The 17939-nt window shown below is 32.4% G+C and overlaps 6 protein-coding genes across 9 annotated transcripts; 4 read left to right on the forward strand and 2 right to left on the reverse strand.

Annotated features, from left to right (window-relative positions):
• The first annotated feature begins 1515 nt into the window (after nt 1-1515).
• Nucleotides 1516-2540, forward strand: LOC143196338 (venom carboxylesterase-6-like). The gene is made up of 4 exons (XM_076404004.1): nt 1516-1569; nt 2064-2175; nt 2226-2411; nt 2467-2540. The coding sequence occupies exons 1-4, from the start codon at nt 1516-1518 to the stop codon at nt 2538-2540; spliced, it is 426 nt and encodes a 141-aa protein (XP_076260119.1).
• LOC143195491 (venom carboxylesterase-6-like) lies at nt 2271-7269 on the forward strand. The gene is made up of 8 exons (XM_076402708.1): nt 2271-2411; nt 2467-2652; nt 2705-2895; nt 6196-6364; nt 6427-6611; nt 6662-6812; nt 6868-6970; nt 7023-7269. The coding sequence occupies exons 2-8, from the start codon at nt 2550-2552 to the stop codon at nt 7210-7212; spliced, it is 1092 nt and encodes a 363-aa protein (XP_076258823.1). The 5' UTR covers nt 2271-2411; nt 2467-2549; the 3' UTR covers nt 7213-7269.
• Nucleotides 7270-7378: 109 nt separating this feature from the next.
• LOC143195494 (uncharacterized) lies at nt 7379-8484 on the forward strand. Of its 2 annotated transcripts, XM_076402713.1 has the most exons (4): nt 7379-7537; nt 7647-7823; nt 7884-7998; nt 8052-8484. In XM_076402713.1, exons 1-4 carry the CDS (start codon nt 7480-7482, stop codon nt 8182-8184), a joined length of 483 nt encoding a protein of 160 aa, XP_076258828.1. In that variant the 5' UTR covers nt 7379-7479; the 3' UTR covers nt 8185-8484. The 2 variants fall into 2 exon arrangements, with proteins under 2 accessions (XP_076258828.1, XP_076258829.1); XM_076402714.1 differs by lacking the exon at nt 7379-7537 and having other exon boundaries at nt 7551-7823.
• Bub3 (mitotic checkpoint protein Bub3) lies at nt 8476-9986 on the reverse strand. Its single transcript, XM_076402709.1, has 6 exons — nt 9695-9986; nt 9488-9632; nt 9302-9435; nt 9003-9250; nt 8805-8944; nt 8476-8750 (listed from the first exon to the last, which is right to left on the reverse strand). Exons 1-6 carry the CDS (start codon nt 9890-9892, stop codon nt 8620-8622), a joined length of 996 nt encoding a protein of 331 aa, XP_076258824.1. The 5' UTR covers nt 9893-9986; the 3' UTR covers nt 8476-8619.
• A 151-nt stretch (nt 9987-10137) lies between these two features.
• On the reverse strand, nt 10138-12565 carry Arp1 (Actin-related protein 1). 2 transcript variants are annotated; one of them, XM_076402707.1, is made up of 8 exons: nt 12403-12565; nt 12283-12347; nt 12051-12221; nt 11836-11991; nt 11417-11781; nt 11178-11359; nt 10653-10796; nt 10520-10597 (listed from the first exon to the last, which is right to left on the reverse strand). In XM_076402707.1, the coding sequence occupies exons 1-7, from the start codon at nt 12448-12450 to the stop codon at nt 10653-10655; spliced, it is 1131 nt and encodes a 376-aa protein (XP_076258822.1). In that variant the 5' UTR covers nt 12451-12565; the 3' UTR covers nt 10520-10597. The 2 variants fall into 2 exon arrangements, with proteins under 2 accessions (XP_076258821.1, XP_076258822.1); XM_076402706.1 differs by having other exon boundaries at nt 10138-10796.
• Nucleotides 12566-12667: 102 nt separating this feature from the next.
• On the forward strand, nt 12668-16195 carry Golgin104 (coiled-coil domain-containing protein 186). 2 transcript variants are annotated; one of them, XM_076402679.1, is made up of 10 exons: nt 12694-12766; nt 12821-13050; nt 13116-13772; nt 13976-14153; nt 14206-14325; nt 14380-14800; nt 14871-15014; nt 15115-15333; nt 15551-15700; nt 15759-16195. In XM_076402679.1, exons 2-10 carry the CDS (start codon nt 12834-12836, stop codon nt 15819-15821), a joined length of 2169 nt encoding a protein of 722 aa, XP_076258794.1. In that variant the 5' UTR covers nt 12694-12766; nt 12821-12833; the 3' UTR covers nt 15822-16195. The 2 variants fall into 2 exon arrangements, with proteins under 2 accessions (XP_076258793.1, XP_076258794.1); XM_076402678.1 differs by having other exon boundaries at nt 12668-13050.
• The last annotated feature ends 1744 nt before the right edge of the window (nt 16196-17939 follow it).

Raw genomic sequence — 17939 nt, forward strand, 5'->3', positions numbered from 1 at the left:
AATAAAACTTAATCAATTGTTATTTCGTTTACCTTTTCCCATCAACTTTTGTTGCCTTAACACTATTTTTGTTATCATCTTGCCATAACTCAATGTCCCAGTCTGAACTATTCGTGTCTTATCTAAATACACAAATTGAAATAATAATTAATAAATAGTATTATTTTAAAAGAAATGTCTGAAAGTTCCATTAGATCTCTTCATGGGTTATCTTTAACACCTTTTAAATCCTATATTAGTTCACAATGTACGAAGGTATTCTACATGCCCCAAAGACCATATTTCATAGCTCTAAGCTCTCTATGGATACTTTCCACACAGTTTTCTCTGAAATAACTATAACATTGTGTTAATATTGAATAAACTACTCACCAGTACTATAAACTACTTCTTATATTTAATCTCTGATAGGGCTAACAACAAGCTGATCTTGATTCGTTACCCTCTTCGTATGAGGACGGTTTATTTTCGGTAAATCTAAAAATATTTTAAATAAAACTGCAGCAACTTAATATTTAACAGTATACTTACTTCTCTAACGATTTTTATGGCAACAGAGTAACGAAGTAACTAATTGAAGATGCAATCTGTTCTGTCTGTCATAGGAATTTTTAATCAGAGTAATAATAAGCAGCGATTTGAAATTACTCTTTATCATCTTCAAACACTGCTCCGGATCATCAACTCGTCGTTGTTTTTGGTCAAAAGTGAACTCGCATGGCACCCACTTTGCACAAAGCTTTTTCATAACCAAATATTCGTGAATGATATGATGTACACGTTAAGTTGATATCTTTAAACTGTCTGCTATTTCATTGAATTTCAATTTACGGTCATTCAAAATCATTTTGTGGATTTTTTTAATGTTTTCGTCGGTAACAACCTCTTTTGGGCGTCCATTGCGTTCATCGTCTTTGGTGCTCCTTTCACCACGTCTAAACTTAGCATATCAGTTAATGGTTGTTTTTCCTGGGGCAGTGTCCAAAAACTCGGCATCAAGTCAAGTTTTCAACTGTATTTTTTTCCTTCAAAAAGCAATATTTTATCAACACGCGAAATTCTTTTTATAAATTTTTTTCAGAATAACAAAATTTGCTTCACTCAAAATGGTATAATTCACAAACTAATGATCCGACAGCTCTCAAATTTATACACGCATCTTTTGAGGGTTAAGGCTAACTAAAAAACAAATATGACTGTATTTCTAGTAGTGCCATCTATATGTCAGACCGAGAACTTTTAATTGACCTGTTATGGCCGATGATATAAAAATCTTGCTGCCCATACGGTGGGATTAGCAGTATTATGAACTGCTCAAACCAAATGAAATTGTCACTAGATATGTTAGTTGATTAAATTGAACGACGTATTGTTATAAAAGACTAGTTATAGCGAGTAGCCGATGCAAAGTCATCCTCTTCCATGACAATCCACGGTCCCACGTTGCAATAGTTGTAAACGATATACTGTTGCAGCTTAAATGAGAAGTTCTGCCGCATCAAAAGTACTTACTAAATGAAACCCCTTCTGATTGTCACTTGTTCAGATCGATGCCGCATGGCTTGTCTGGTAGACAATTCCGAAATGCCGAAGAAGTGCGAAAATGGATTAATGATTGGATCACTACCAAAGCAACATCATTATTTCGATAGGGTTTCACCAGAAATATGAGAAAAAGTTGTAGAAATTGATAGAAAATATTTTGACCACTATGTATTTTATAAAGGTTTCTCAATAAATGCTTTTTTAAAGTAAGAATATAATCAGAATACCTAAAAGCACATAATACTATCGGAACCGGACTGAAGTTGATACCTAAAAACATATTAATTTAAACATCGAAACAGTAAAACATTCTGTTTTCATGAATGTCTAAATAAAAAACAAAAATGTGTCCATTCCAATAACCTTTATTGTTGATCTACAAACGTATCAAACAACAACCAGAAAAGAAGTAATAAATAACGATGGGAACAAAATGTTTTTAAAATGTACATAATTTTTCACAACAAAGTTATATTTCCAAAAAATCCTTCAATATTAATTCACATCAGAAAATATAGGACCCTCAAGATCCGGAAAAATGGAGCGGAGTACTGAAAGCCACAGTGATGACGTTTTGCCAACAATATAACCAATACAACGTCGATAAATACGGAAAATACGTCACTGAAGGTCCCAAAGGCCCTTATTAATTAAGTTCATGTAGTAACAGCAACTTTTAGGAGACGAAGACTGCCTTTACTACAACCTGTATACCCCCAGCTTGAACCAATCAGCTAATTTAGACGTGCTGGTATTTATTCATGGCGGAGCCTTCATGTTCAACTATGGTGGTGTCTGGAGACCAAATAATATCTTGGACAAGCCTCTAGTCTTCATTACTATCAACTATCGTTTAGGACCTTTAGGTTTGTTGCCAATCAAAAATTATACGTTTAGGTGTATGTTGTATATTATTTACAGGGTTTTTGAGCACCCAAGATGACGTCATACCCGGAAATTACGGCTTGAAAGACCAGCAAAAAGCTCTAACCTAGATCAAAAAGATGGTCAGGTATTTCGGTGGTAATCCGAATTCTATCACCATCCAAGGCATGTCTGCAGGTGGTGCCAGTGTCCAATTACACTGTATTATGCCAGGATCAGCTGGTAAATATCGTTCTTAAATAATATCATCGATATTGATGCGTTTTGTGAATAGGTTTGTTCAACAAGGCTATCATACAAAGTGGATCAGCTATAAATAACTGGGCCCTGATGGATGGCACGCTACAGAAGACAAAACGTTTGGCAGACTTGGTGGGGTGTCCGTCGGATGATTCGGTCGAGCTGAAAAAATGTTTGAAAACCAGAACGGGCCGACAAATCGTAGAAAGCGTGAAATACTTTCATGTAAACAAATTTTCTGGTTTTTCATATTCTGACAAATTTATAATGTTCGCTATTATTAGTTGGTCCAGATCAGTCTCAATCAATCAATATATTTATTATTATCATTTTATGCTAATTTTAGGACACGGGAAAAAATAACAGTAATGATTTGATGACCTATCATTAGTCTTAACGTTTATTGTTTGGATAAATTTCCAAACACACCGGATGTTTTTCTGCAAATCTTTGCATCCAATTAATCTAAAAAGTCACTAGTAATCTAATGTTTATTGTTTTATGTGCGTTTCACATACAGTGTAATCATATTAATCCTTTTTAATATCGCACTCGAATATGTTTTTGTTGTCCAGCATTTTGAAACTCCAAAACTCATCGAAAATAAGTTCCAAAACCATATCCTGTATTGTCGTAACGAATTCTGTTGTTAATGCAGTTTTTGTACATCTTTCTCACTGAGTGATTTCAAGTATAACATTCTTAATTATTCAGCGTTAAATAATTGCATGACATTTTGTATCAATTATTAATATGTTAGTCTCCATTCCTGCATTTAACACTTTTACAGTAATAATTTCGGTAACTCCTTTTAAAATGGCTACAAAGAATTGACAGATCAAAATCATGGAAGAAAACGATCGTTGTTTCTGCACTGAAAAAATAGTTATGGTCACCAATGTAAAAACTATCGAGGTATAAATATTCTATAAATTGTCAAAAATAATTGTCAAAGATATTTATGTTAATCTTACAAATGAAATTTAAAAGATCTTCCAATCACAGCTGAACAGATAAGCTTTTCGTTCTCTGTCAGTTTATGGAGGAATACATTAGATGTGTAAAGCGTCCGATTTTTGTTGATATTGATTTTCACTCTGGTTTCGACTGTATACTTTGACCCTCACTTTGAGTAGCTTTGGAAGATCTTCTAAAATTATTATTAGTTATTGAACTTTTCAGGTCTCTTACGACTTAACTGCATGCTAGTGCAAAATGACTTGTGAAATCGAAATGATAGCGCTACATTCGCTGATATAGATCTTGAGGCTTCTAACATTCTTCATGATATAGTTCGTAGAGCAAGGCCATATGGCTTGAGAATTAATGAAGAAAAGACCAAAATAGTGAATTGAACCTGCTATTGTACATCTCAAGGTGTTCTGCAATTTTTGCAAAAAAATACCTAAGGATCTTCGACCATTGAATTTCTGAGAAACGTTTTGATGCACTTTAGTGTTGGGAAACACGTTTCGACCTCTGATGTTGTCAAGGGATTTGTTACCATGATTTCTAATAATTGTTTAGCCTCTTTCAACCTGTCTCCTAGATTGTTTCCTGTTGAAAATTTTAGAAGAGGTAGTGTACCATTTAATATTCTGCAATCTATAATTTCTTCAGTTCGCAATAGTTCTTTATGAAATGTGGGATTAAAGGAACATACGGAAGTGAGCTTACCCTCAGGAAATTTACGGTAATACTCTCCAAAGTATTCCGAAAAAAAAAGTGATGCAACTATTAGATACTCTTTAAAATGAAATCTATTTTTTGCACACTTTATTATAACATCACATACCTCTAAATCATAAATTCAGTGATCAAATTTACTGTTGTTTGGAGGTTTGCGTTCATTTTCTAGTGACTAATGACTTATTATATCTGATGTTTCACTAACGATGTCAATATTATTTCGAACTTGAATAATGCTGCGTTCAAAATTATCGATATCGTCTCTTGTTCCAGTAACAAATGACAAACATGACAAATTGGAAGCATACACTGTAACAGATCGTTCTGTATTTCTTTGGAGGTGCCTTTAAATACTGAAGCACTTTTTATATGCTCATTTAGAATTGATTGTAGTTCAGCCGAAAATTTTATAAGTCCACGAAATATCTCCGGATTCTCTCATCATGTTCCCGAAGAGACAATTCAAACGCTCCACAAAATTTAATGCAATTTATAATTTTTGATAAGACATACCTATCCTTTGACACGTTTTCATTATATATCTGTATACTTATTCAATACGAAGAATCTAATTAAGCCATAATATTAGTTGACCCTAGAAATGTAAATTCCATTCCACAATTATGATGATTTTTAGAGTTTTCATGTCTTTTTATTTTCAAACTTAAGCGTTCTAGATCGGTGAACCCTATTTTCTATTTCCGTCCAAGCTTTATCGCTACCAAAAAGTAGGCAGTGATAACAGTACATCTCATTTTTTCCTTCCATTCAAAAATCCATTTTTAAATAAATGTCTGTATTAAATTTACGGATGTAACTTTTCCCTCTATTTGCACCAGATTTCTCAATAATAATATCTGATAATGGTCTACCTTTTCCCTTAAATTCCAAGTTTTCTTCGTAGGAATATTTTAAAAAATGTCTTCATATTAATTAAATTAAAGACAACTTCCATAGCCACAGTTATAAATATTGTTATTCAAATATCACATAAGGGCCATATGGCGCTAGGTTAAATGCAGTTAAATATCGGCCTTATTTTATACAAGGGTGTAGCGGTGTACCGCGCGAGTGTTTAAAGGAGCTCACAGAGCACGATCGTGCGACCCAGATAAATAATAGGGACAGCGATGGCATGTGTCGGTAGCCTCCCGAAGGTTATTATATATAGGTTATTCCATTGGTCCACGTTACTTCCGTGATTCACACTTCCATTGCAGTTTTTTTATCATTTATTATAACAAGAATACTAAGTGGAATTTACTATTTCAGTAGATTTGATCAGTGAATATTTTTTGGGGTCTTCTTCTTTTTCTGCAGCACTGTAGAGTTTATGCACTAGTCGCCACCGCTTGATAATATATTTAGTAACAGGTAACAAATATCAATATTGAGTTACCGATACGCAGAATACGAATATACCGACTACATAAATCTCAATATACTCAATACTCAATGATCTTTTAAGTTGCTAATTGCTTCTGATGTACTTTCATCAATACCTGGTGATACGATAATTAAACTAACAGTTGGTTTAGCACCGCTCATTTATAGTAGGGAACTTTAGTAGGAATATTTATTATGGATGTTGTAAGTGATATTATAATTAACTATTGCCAATAACTAAGTTCACTGATGAAAAATATCGAATACTTCACTCTATTCCACCATCCACACTGACAAAAGATACCAGCTCGTAATTCATACATTTCGTCTCTGCAATATATTAAAAAAGTAAATGACATGCATCTTGTGCATATTAAGCAAGACATGTGAATACCGATACTTTTCGTTAACCCGACATAACCGATTAAGAAAAATAACTTATCATTTTAGACATTCCAATATAACCCTTTCTCGCCGTGGGCTGTCGTCGTCGATGGCAACTGGGCCTCGAATGCCACACTACCAGAGCATCCGCTCAATCTTCTAATGAAGAAGAAAATCCATGACGTGCCAGTGCTTGTCTCCTTCGTAGGTGGCGAAGGATTATATCCAGCTAACGGTAAGCAAAATAACTGACGAATTACTACTATATTTTTTAGCTTTGACATTACTTATTTATAGCGTTTTATAAAGAAGAAACATATCTGGAAACCATCGACAAGAGATGGAATGAGCTAATGCCCCATATTCTCATGTACAATTTCACCGTCGATCCTGAATTAAAGGACATAGTATCAACAAGCATTCGCCAAAAATATATGAAAAACCGAGCAGTAGAACGATCAACATTCGAAGACTTCGTAGAAGTAAGCACGTGGTTGAACACTGAAACGGATCTAAACACCAAGTTTTGCAGGCGTGTGGTGACAGAAACTTCTTAAACGACATGGATAAAGCTATAAAACTGCACAGTGCAGGAATTGAATCACCAATGTGGTTGTTTGCATTATCTTACCGAGGCAATGCAAACTGGGTCAAAGTAGATAAATTTCAACATACCCGAATAGGTATTGTTCCTCGATGTAATGTAGCGTTTTTACACCATTATAACATTTTATCCAGGGGCAGGGCACGGATCTGACATAATGTTCACCTTCCGAAAAAATAAGGATGCACCCATTACCAACTTACTAATAGATATCATATTTTCCTTCGTCAAATATGGGTAAAACCGAACTAAATATAATTACGAACAATGTTAAATTGACTAATTTTAGACACCCAGGCCTACTTGATCAATGGATAAATGTTTCCAAAAGCCCTAAGGAACCTCTAGACTACATAACGATAGTAAACCCAAATGAAATTATCACGTCGAAGTCGCAACATATCGGACAAAGAACATTTTGGGATTCCCTGCCAATAATAGAAAATGAGAAGCTTCTAAACATCACCTTGAATTTCTAATTTTTCTATATCATTGTTCGTAACTTACTAGCTGAAATATATTAGTCGTTATCGCTAGTCTAACACTTATTAAACTCGCTGAAGTTTACTCAAGAGTTAAAAAAACGCAGTTCGAAAAAACTCTATCAACGTATCCATAAAAATCACAGTTTATCAAATACGTCGAGTTTCAAACAAAAGGCCCCGGTATAAGCAAACTATTGATTATTTTTAGAAATCGATATTCTCTTTCTAGGCCAGCTTCATTTGAAGTACAAGTTCGTTAGAATGAATATATGTAATTACCTCGGTGCGATTTTCTTATTATTTAACATATTTAAATCAGGTAACACCATTATTTTAATTAATTTGTATAAACAGAAGCATTGCTCGGTGTATTTGGTGCGATTATTTTGTGGGCAATCCATAGGTATGAAGAATACATTGTGTTTCAGCAATATCGATAGATTGTTTTAAATGCATGTCTGTTAATGGGGATAACATACCATGCGAAGATCCTTTCCACAACAATTTCAGTACCAGCATGTACGAATCGCCATGCATGGGAGGACGTAAAGGTAGGGACGGTCTGTTTCCTGCAACTTCATGTGTCAAAATAAACGGAATATTCGGTAAACCAACTCATCCTTGTACATTATAATTAGTACATTAACAGTAACAATGTCTTTTAGACGACAATCAAGAATCTATAACTATTCGAGGTTGTGCCCTAGACAGTGGAACTCTAACTACCGACACAGAGATAGTCAGAATGTCGCACTGCGGTGGATTCTTTTATTCAAACAGGTATTCAAATTTATCGTTAACTAAATCAGTTGTGCTGTAATTATTTCTTTCAGATATGTTAGAGGTTGTGTGCAAAGTTGTAACGATGCAGACGGCTGTAATTCATCGAAAAAAATATTTTTACGGTCAACTGAATTTGCTGAAATTCTCGGGTTTCATTTAATGCTAAAACTGTTGCTGATGTAAAAAGTCATTTAGTTTTAATAGCATTTATGTGTATATATTAAATTAGACGCGATTTTGTCATAATAAATTTTCTACGTGAAATTGAGAACAGTTACAAATATGTCTCCCATCAACTCAGATAATCAACATTGATTATCATTTCCGTAATCTTCCATAGAGTTCAAAACATGTTTAAAATTTACCAAACTATTATAGATCATGTATAATACATTGTTGTTACTTTATGACTAATATTAACTGGTAATGTATATCTTTTTTTTAATTTATCACAATTTGAAATTAAATATACTGTAAATATTATATGTTTATTTATTACTGTAAAAAGTAACATTTTATCATAATAAAATTTAAAACTCCATACAAATACTCTGTGAAACCATCTAATTAAAACTCAAATGGTATAAAAAAATTACACTTCACAATTATCGAAAGTTCTCAATTTGAACTATACTTTGGCTTGGTTTCCTGATCAGTAACTGATCTAATGTATATAACATCTTCAGGTAAAGGATTTGGTGGATTGTCTTCTTCCAAGAAATATGAGCAACTAATTGCCAAAACAGATCCTAAAGCAAAATATTAAAACTATATTTCTTGTTAAAAATTATATGTTCTATTACCATTATGACTGAAGCTTAATGAGGTTACTGATGTATGATACTGATGGAACTGACACAACCTCTTCTTGTTGAAACCATCCCATATGTTGACGTAACCATCAGAACCACCAGTTGCAAAAGTGTTGTGAATAGGATGGAAACTAAGTTTAAAATAAAAGATAATACTGGTCTTAATATTATTTCCTAATTTATCAATACCTGATAGCATTAACAGGAAATATTTTTTCTAAACCATCCTCTTTGATTCTGTGACATTTAAAAGCATATTTCTTTTTCTGTATCTCCGGATTAGTATCAAGATATTCCACTGCTACTCTACCCTCAATACTACTCAGGACAAAGCCTTGCCTATTAGGAAAAGCTCTAATAGCTCTTGTTTGGTATTTTAAACTAGTTTCTCTCTTTTGTAATGCATATGCCATATTTCTTATATCCCATACTAAAACCTAACATATAAAAATTTATTTAGTTTATTGATAAAAAGTCCATATACACACTTTTCTTCCGGCAGTAGCGACTAAGAGTTTCTCACCACAAATGCTCATTGAATACACTTTATCACTTTGGTTATAACTACCACTAGGGCCAGAAGACCTTGGATCCCAAAGTTTGACATGATGATCCCAACTACCTAAATTTAAATACCAGTTATAAAAATACTTAATAGGTGTTTAAAATATTACCTGTAACAATACAGTTTAGTTCATTGCAATATTCTACACATTTTATTGGATTATTATGACTGCCTATAATGCTCTCAGTTGTAGTATTAAAATCAAATGATTTCAGAGTATTATCTAAACCGCCCGAGTAGGAATGCACCGCATCCTGAAATAATAATAAGTAAACATAATCTTTCAGGTAACTTCAAACACTGAACGAGTTCTTACTGTAAATGAACAATCCAAAACAGCGTTATCATGAGCGTATTTATGTCTTAAATTGTTAGCAGTCACGTCATATAGGCGAACATAACCGTCCCAAGAAGAAACTAGTAAAAATTGATTCGTATTGGGGCCAAATTTTACACTAGAAATAGCATCATCAGGAGGAGATTTTAATTTGTATTCGGCTTGGGATTTCATCATATATGATATTCTTAATTAATAAATTTAAAGAACATAAATACTGAGGTTGCTTAGTTAATTAAAAATAACTTGAAATAACCTATAACCAAAACAAATTTGACAGCAGAAAGTGAAAATATGTCTATCTTTGTCGGAACTTGTACATAAAAAAGACAAACCATGTCAGGACGAACGAACTACTGCCAAACTATAAACTAATTTGCACCGTTACTCGTACAAATCTGGCGGTAAATATGAATGTACACTTTTCGGAAACAATATTTTATTTTAAAAAAAGAACTATAAAATTTACATATTTTAAAGCTGCATATAATATAATGTTACTGTGCACTTAAAACACATTTTTATAGATATAGTATTTAAAAAAATCGTTTTTATTCTTAATGTTATGTTTCAATAGTGATAACTACATTTTTTTTAATCACAAAAAAGCTTGGAATAAATCCTATGAGAGGAAACAATAGGGACTTCATAAATCGGGTCATTATCATTAAAAGCTGAAATCTTAACCTGAATTAGTAAAAAGATCAGACAAGGATAATTTTTTTTATGGAAAAATATGTTTAAGGTTATATTATAGTATTTTTTAAATCTGAATTTTCCTTTTTTACCGTTATAAATAAACCATTTGTTTTTGGCCTTGACTATTCTTTTGTTCTTAGAACTGTTTGAATCACATATCAAGAGATTTTCAGTATATATAAACTAGGAGAAATGAGAATAAATTAACATAAAGGTATTAACATTCAAATAGACGGACCTAGAAAATCTTTCTATGTACCGCACGATGTCCTTCCTCCTCGTACTCACGTTTCGACACCCACATCTTCTTAAACGTGTCTAAAGAAGCTAGGATAGATCCACCGATCCAAGTGGAGTACAGCCTTTCTTGTGGAGCTGATATCTGCATTAATTTCAAAAGGATACAATTTAAACATGTTTTAAACAAAACACCAAATGCAAGGGTGATCAAAAAATAATGATCAATAAATGTTCATCTTATATTTGGTTTATCTATAGTCTATTACTTTGTAGCTGGTATCAATTTCCTTTTAGAGGAAATATATTGTAAAAAATATTTATATATATGGTTCTTAACTATATTACATTTTGATAACACCCTTTAAAGCTCTATTATATAATAAAGATATTTCAACAGCTTTTCAAAAATAATAAATTAGTTAGAAATACACTCATAAAGTGTAGAATAATAAAATGTGTAAAGTGTAAAATAGAATAAAATCTTAACCATTGAAATATCACTTCGATAAGTTCAGAATATTACCTTAATTTGAATGTTATTAGGGGCAATCTTTTTTATTTCCGATAATAGCCTATCACCAAAACCTTTGAATAATGTTGAACCTCCAGATAAAACAATGTTCCTAAAGAACACTTCCCTTAGATCCAGATCAGATTTCTTAATAGAATATACAAGTATCTCATGCAGACCCTCATCTTCTTCTCCTGCATAACAATAAAGGTATTCCAAATAGACAAGACTACATCATTTTAAATACTAACCAATTAAATCTGGGTTAAATAAAATTTCAGGTGCTCTGAATCTTGCTGGACCAACATTGATTTCATTGCCATCTGGTAAACGGTATTTAGCAAAATCTTTGTCTACTGATTCCTCTTTTACTGGGAGACTAGCTAGATAACATTCCTTTTCTTTTAACCTTTTTACAGTTTCAAATTCTGCAGTTGTGCGGAAAATATGCCCCTCTTTTCTGAGAAGCAACTTGAGGAAGCGAGTAACATCCCTACCAGCAATGTCTGAACGCATAATGCTATGAGGCAAGGCAAATCCTTCATAAATAGGCACTGAATGAGTAACACCATCTCCAGAATCTAATACTACTCCTGTGGTTCTCCCAGTTGAATACCTAGAATATATTTATATTATTAGTGTTAAAAATAGTATATCTTCATATACTGACAAACTCAATACAGCTTGCATAGAAATAAATAAGGCAGGCACATTAAAGGATTCAAACATCATTTCTGCAGACTTTTCCCTATTGCGCCTGGGGTTTAATGGTGCTTCTGTTAACAATACAGGATGTTCTTCAGAGGAAGTGTTTAACTGGTCTTTGCTAAAAAAAAATATAATAAATGGTAACTATAAACTAAAATACTACTATTTGAAAAATACCTAAAAATATAATTCCAAATTTTTTCCATATCATTCCAATCTTCTACAATACCATGTTCCATTGGATATTTGATAGATAGTAAGCCCCTATGTTCCTCTGCTATAGGTCCAATAAAAACATCTCCTTCTAGAGCACCTGCCATAACTCTTACATGTTTAGGCCTCCCAACACTATATTATATATATTAAAAGTTTAATTAATAATATAACGCAAATTTGAACAATCACTTACTAATTTGGGAATCTACATTTCGGTATTTGATCTCCTGCAAAACCAGCTTTAATAACTCCTGTGCCCTAAGACATAAAAAATTGACAACACTCCGAAAGAACTGTTAATTGAGTAACCTACATTATCTATAACTACCGGTTGATTTACAATTACTTCGTAAGCCTCCATTTCGTACAAAAATATTACTAGATAGGAAATACACGCCTTATTTTCCTTAAACTATGGCTTTTGATGTTTTGTGACAGACATTAACATAAACGTCAAATTGAACATTGACAGGTGATTCATTCGTATGAGGCGTTTCGTATTTGAACTACCCATTCATTTCGCTATATCGAGCGAAGTTATGTAGGTCACAAAATAAACAAAGCGACGAAGATTATTCACATAACCTAGCAAGATTGTTGATTATCAATAAATTTTGACAAGTGGACGGTGGTGCTACGTGATTATGTTTTTTCTATTTCATAATTATCACAAATTGGTATCTAAAATCTACTATATTTCTTTAATAATGAATTAAGCAATGCGTAATTAGATCATTATTAGATATGGAATCAAACGCTAATAATCAGATTGAACAGTTATCACATATGTTGGAAAATCAAAGTAATTCTATACAAATCACCAATGAAGAAAAGGATATTAACAAAAATTGCGATATTAGTCTTCCTGTAGTAAGTTATGTAGTATCAACTGATGAATCTCCAGTAACAAACTTAGAAATTAAATCTAAATTTACTGATAAAGATGACATAATGAATACAGGTAATTTTTAATTGAACAAATGTATGTATTACTTTTATTTATCTATTATTATAATTACTATGCAGGCATAGAGAGTGAATTGCCTATAATCAAGAATTCATGTGAATGTACAGTCAATGTCAATGAATTATTAGAAAAAATAAATGATCAAGATAAAGTAATTAAGCAAAACCAAGAACAAATTAAAGTATTAGAAGAGAAAAATACAAAATTGGATACATTAAAAAAAGATATAGAACTAAAATTTGAATATGCAAACAAACAAAAGGAATTAGCAATTAAAGAAAAAGAGAATATAGTCATTAGGTATGCAGTGGGTGAAAAGAACATAATCAAAGAGCGCCAGCAGAAGGAGCAAGCTGAGAAAAAAATTAGAGAATTTCAGAAGGAGAATGATCTGTTACAACATAAATTACAAACAATGATATCAGAAAAGGCAAGAATTTGTCAGATGTTTGATAATAAGTGTTATGAATACAAAAATGTTCAACAAGAACTTGAAAAAACTAAACAAGAAATGAATAATTTAGAGACAAAATTGAAATGGAACCAAAATAATCTTAAAGCAGAAATTGACGGTCATAAAGAGAGCCAAGCTAAAGTTGAAAGTCTTAATGGTAGAATACAAGAAAGTTTAAATGAAATAGAAGTTGTAAAGAAAAATGCAGAAGAAACAATTAAGAACTTCATGACATCACAGGAAAATAAAGCATATGTATTAGGTAAATATATCATAAAAAGTCTGGTCTAAAAATAGTATTAATTATACTATATTTACTCATAAATCAAATTAATTATCCAATGTATTTGAAAGCTAAAATTCTTAATAGTTTTAATACTTGTTATACTTACAATATTTGTTCAATAATTTGTTGGATTTTTATTTTAATAATGTACAAAAATTATTGTGTAATATTTATAACAGATCAACAGGTTAAGGACCAACAAGCCTCAATAATATTATTAAAGCATGAAAAATCTGATAGAGATCAGCAAATAAAAAATTTGCAAATAGAACTTGAAAGAATACAAAGCAAACAGAAGGAAATGATAGAAGAGAATAACAACTTAAGTTTAAAAGTTCAACATTTAGAGAGGGAAAGGTTTGTTGTTAAAAAAAACATATTCCTTAAAAATCAGAATGATATCTTTTAGACTAGAAAATGAACAAAAATTAAGTGAGCTACGTGGATATCAAGATCAGCAAAGGCAAGATTCAGCCAATTTACAAACACGAACAGTACAGTTGGAACAATTAAAGTTACAGTTAAAACAGTAATAGTATATTAAACATAACAGTATTAGATGTATCAATTTATGTTGTTGCAGTGAGCAGGATCAATTAACAGTTGCAAATGAACAAATGGATTTACTAAAGCAAAGGAATCAAGAATTAGAATCTGACATGGAATCTTGTAGGATAAGAGAAGCAGAGCTTCTTCTCTTCACCCAACAGTTGACTGATAAAAATGTAAGATTACAGTCAGAGTTCACTACTATGGAGACCAAAGTTCAACAGTTGACATGTGAACAAACATTGCACAAGAGACAAATCAAAGAACTTGAAACTAAAGTAGCACTTCTATCTGCAACTCTGGCCGAAGATAGGGCCAAATTGACTAATGATAATGACACTTTGAGAAGAAGTATAGAAGAAACAGAAAAAAAATTGCAAACATCACAGCAAGAAGTTAGTGATCAGAAAGGTGAAAATTTAGTTATGAAAAGGAAATTTGATTTAAGCCTGAGGGTAGGTGTTTGTGTGTGTAGGGTAGAAGTTTGTGGTCTGATTTTAAAGTTATATTATTTTTTTCATTCAGGAAGTGAACAAAGAACTACAACATTGTAGAAAAAGATTAGAACAGTATGAGAACAATGATTCATCATCTAACACCAGTAATTCAAGTTCATCACTAAATGTGAATGGACAATCCTACAGTTCTTCTGATACCGAGCAAGTAAAAGTAAGCTAATTTTCTTAAATTGTTTTATTATTTAAGTTTATTTATATATCCCTTATCTATTAACATTTATTAAATTTATTCTTTTTTTATATGAATATAGATTATTCAACCTGAAACAACTATAGATAAACAAACTCTCATTGAGCACATTGTAAAATTACAAAGAATTAGCGCGAAAAAGTCGGAAAAAATTGACTTCCTGGAAGAGCATATTAATACTCTAGTTACTGAGTTACAGAAAAAGACAAAATTGCTGCAAGGATATGTCCTACGGGAACAAAGTGGTACCTTGACTTCCAATGCTATGGATAATAACAAGGTACGTATATACACATATTTATATCTTTCGTTTGAATTGAATATTTGTTGATGCTGCTTTTTTTGCCTGCGGTTAGAAAAAACTATGGTGAGTGATTTTAGCTTTTATTCTTAATGCCGCCCCCATATTAAAATTGTAATAAAATCCAAATGTAATATTCCGTTTACAATTTTAACCATAAATAAAACAGTTTTTGCTATGATTTAATATTTTACAGGCGAAGTTAGCAAAATTAAACGGTGTCATGGCGTCCATGTACAGTAATAAAATCTGCGACGAAAATTTAACTTTGGAGTTATCTCTGGATATTAATCGGAAATTACAGGCTGTGCTTGAGGACGCCCTACTTAAAAACATGACATTGAAAGTAAGTAAACCACATAATAGCGCCCTATTCACCACTTTAAAACCACATTGCATTTCAGGAAAATGTAGAAACGTTAGGGCGTGAAATCGACAGGTTAAACAATCTCCTGAAGTCATCATAGCGCTTCTTCCCTTGACCCTCATTTGTTTAAACTCTATTTCTGTTTGGTGTTACTGCGATCTCACATTTATTGGAAAATATAACTATACATCTCTTTAATTAAGATTATTGTATTGTACATGTATATATAATTAATTTATTAGACTATATTGTTGATAAATTGATATAATATTATATTAATCAGTATTTTATACTATAATGGTATTTGGATGTTTATGAATATGGCGGTTTTCCTTGACTTCATTCACTACTGATATATCATACCTTATAGACTGATTTGAAAATTATATAAAGTAATATTAATATCTTTTTTTTCCCTTAATAATATACTTACTGTATACTTCAGACGTTTGATGTGAATAAAATTAAAATAAATGTATCGTATTTTACTTTTAATTCCTTAAGTTTTTTATCAGTGTATCGATAACAATATATTAAATTTTATCAAACCAACAAGGCTATTGGCTATTTTACTAAAGCAACAAGGCTATTTTTTATCGGCGATAAACGCTTGCCGACAACAGTGGTAATATTATTCCAGCTGTTACTTCCTGATAAAGCTTTCGAATTTAAAAAACTGAGCATCCTTCTCGACTACAATCGCGTCGTCAGTCGAGTATGTTTGACTAGAGGTAACATCGGTCAACAACGATTACATGAAGGAAGTTCATTTCATGACAAAATATTGGAGAGAGTCGATTTACAACTACAAAAGAACAAGATTAAAAAAGTCGCACACAGCGTCTGCTTGCACGATAAATGGGGCAACATAATCGGTACTGCAACACGAATTTGGCGTGTTGATAAAATATTGCTTTTTAAGGGGAATAAACATAGTTGAAGCAAAAACTGGGCTTGATGCCGACTTTCCGGACACTGTTCCAGGAAAATCAACCATCAAGAATTGTATGCTAAGTTTAGACGTGGTGAAATGAGCACCGAAGACGGTGAACGCAGTGGACGCCCAGAAATGGTTGTTACCGACGTAAACATTTAAAAAATCCATAAAATGATTTTGAATGACCCTAAATTGAAACTGAATGAAATAGCAGACACTCTAAAGATATCAACTGAACGTGTGCATCATATCATTCACGAATATTTGGGTATGAGAAAGCTCTGCAAAGTGGGTACCGTGCGAGCTCGCTTTTGACCAAAAGCAACGACGAGTTGATGATTTGACGAAAACGGCCGCATTTGAAGAAAAAGAAATTGCTGCTTCACCAAGACAATGCACCGTGTCATAATTCAGTGAAAACGATGGCAAAAATTCATTAATTGGGCTTCGAATTGTTTCCTCATCCACCGTATTCTCCATATCTGGCACCCAGCGACTATTTCCTGTTCTCAGATCTAAAAGAATGCTCGCTGTGAAGAAATTTTCGTCGAATGAATCTGAGGCCTATTTTGAAGCAAAGGACAAATCGTACTACAAAAATGGTATCGAAAAGTTGGAGGGTCGCTATAATCAGTGTATCACCCTTGAATGGAATTATGTTGAATAAAAAAATTAGTTTTGCCAAAAAAATGTGTTTTACTATGGTAGGTCGGGGACTTTTCAATTGACCTGTTATTTATTAGGATTGACATACATATATACAAGTTTATATCAAGCGAGTCGTCATGGTTGGTTGATGTAAGCTATCAAATGATTTTCTCCGCCCAGAGGGTAGCTAGGGTATATGGAATGCTAGAAGTTAATGAAGTCGGTAGCGGTCACAAAATATTTCATACGGGAGGTTTCATTGTGTCTAATAGCTCTTATAAAAATGACAAGAAGATGAAGAAAAATGAAGAGATGAAATTGTGCAAATAAGGGCAGCGTCTAAAATATACCCATTAATGTTCATTTCTTAATATTAATATAAAATATTTCGAATACCATCTGCATCTATATATTTTCTTTATTGTTTAATCTACAACAAAGAAGCGTCCAGCGTACCATGTAATAACGCAGGATCTTCAGTCAAATCGAATTTATTTCAACAAAATCAAACTCTTTTCAGCGGTAGATTATCGCCAGTTTAGTGATCAGTACGAAGCTTAGACGGCAGATTCTCATCTGGCAGCACGCATTTCAACTCGTAAGTTGAACCTCTCACAATCCTAATATTAATTT

Source organism: Rhynchophorus ferrugineus, unplaced genomic scaffold, assembly GCF_030347505.1.
Source record: "Rhynchophorus ferrugineus isolate W39M unplaced genomic scaffold, kcgeb_rfMv2 rfM4, whole genome shotgun sequence".
Lineage (NCBI taxonomy): Eukaryota > Metazoa > Arthropoda > Insecta > Coleoptera > Curculionidae > Rhynchophorus > Rhynchophorus ferrugineus.

What these genes read in the sequence shown, in the direction of transcription:
- LOC143196338 (XM_076404004.1), top strand. Translation starts at nt 1,516, where the DNA reads ATGAAACCCCTTCTGATTGTCACTTGTTCAGATCGATGCCGCATGGCT. An exon ending in CGGAAAATACGTCACTGAAG is followed by an intron (nt 2,176 to 2,225) that starts GTCCCAAAGGCC and finishes AGCAACTTTTAG; the next exon opens with GAGACGAAGACTGCCTTTAC. An exon ending in CTATCGTTTAGGACCTTTAG is followed by an intron (nt 2,412 to 2,466) that starts GTTTGTTGCCAA and finishes TATTATTTACAG; the next exon opens with GGTTTTTGAGCACCCAAGAT.
- LOC143195491 (XM_076402708.1), top strand. Translation starts at nt 2,550, where the DNA reads ATGGTCAGGTATTTCGGTGGTAATCCGAATTCTATCACCATCCAAGGC. An exon ending in AGGATTATATCCAGCTAACG is followed by an intron (nt 6,365 to 6,426) that starts GTAAGCAAAATA and finishes ACTTATTTATAG; the next exon opens with CGTTTTATAAAGAAGAAACA. An exon ending in ATTTCAACATACCCGAATAG is followed by an intron (nt 6,813 to 6,867) that starts GTATTGTTCCTC and finishes CATTTTATCCAG; the next exon opens with GGGCAGGGCACGGATCTGAC.
- LOC143195494 (XM_076402713.1), top strand. Translation starts at nt 7,480, where the DNA reads ATGAATATATGTAATTACCTCGGTGCGATTTTCTTATTATTTAACATA. An exon ending in ATTTAACATATTTAAATCAG is followed by an intron (nt 7,538 to 7,646) that starts GTAACACCATTA and finishes ATTGTGTTTCAG; the next exon opens with CAATATCGATAGATTGTTTT. An exon ending in CAAAATAAACGGAATATTCG is followed by an intron (nt 7,824 to 7,883) that starts GTAAACCAACTC and finishes AATGTCTTTTAG; the next exon opens with ACGACAATCAAGAATCTATA.
- Bub3 (XM_076402709.1), bottom strand. Translation starts at nt 9,892, where the DNA reads ATGATGAAATCCCAAGCCGAATACAAATTAAAATCTCCTCCTGATGAT. An exon ending in TTTTGGATTGTTCATTTACA is followed by an intron (nt 9,633 to 9,694) that starts GTAAGAACTCGT and finishes TTATTATTTCAG; the next exon opens with GATGCGGTGCATTCCTACTC. An exon ending in TCGCTACTGCCGGAAGAAAA is followed by an intron (nt 9,251 to 9,301) that starts GTGTGTATATGG and finishes TTTATATGTTAG; the next exon opens with GTTTTAGTATGGGATATAAG.
- Arp1 (XM_076402706.1), bottom strand. Translation starts at nt 12,450, where the DNA reads ATGGAGGCTTACGAAGTAATTGTAAATCAACCGGTAGTTATAGATAAT. An exon ending in AACCGGTAGTTATAGATAAT is followed by an intron (nt 12,348 to 12,402) that starts GTAGGTTACTCA and finishes TTTATGTCTTAG; the next exon opens with GGCACAGGAGTTATTAAAGC. An exon ending in ATGCAAGCTGTATTGAGTTT is followed by an intron (nt 11,782 to 11,835) that starts GTCAGTATATGA and finishes AATATATTCTAG; the next exon opens with GTATTCAACTGGGAGAACCA.
- Golgin104 (XM_076402678.1), top strand. Translation starts at nt 12,834, where the DNA reads ATGGAATCAAACGCTAATAATCAGATTGAACAGTTATCACATATGTTG. An exon ending in CAACATTTAGAGAGGGAAAG is followed by an intron (nt 14,154 to 14,205) that starts GTTTGTTGTTAA and finishes GATATCTTTTAG; the next exon opens with ACTAGAAAATGAACAAAAAT. An exon ending in TTAAAAACATGACATTGAAA is followed by an intron (nt 15,701 to 15,758) that starts GTAAGTAAACCA and finishes ATTGCATTTCAG; the next exon opens with GAAAATGTAGAAACGTTAGG.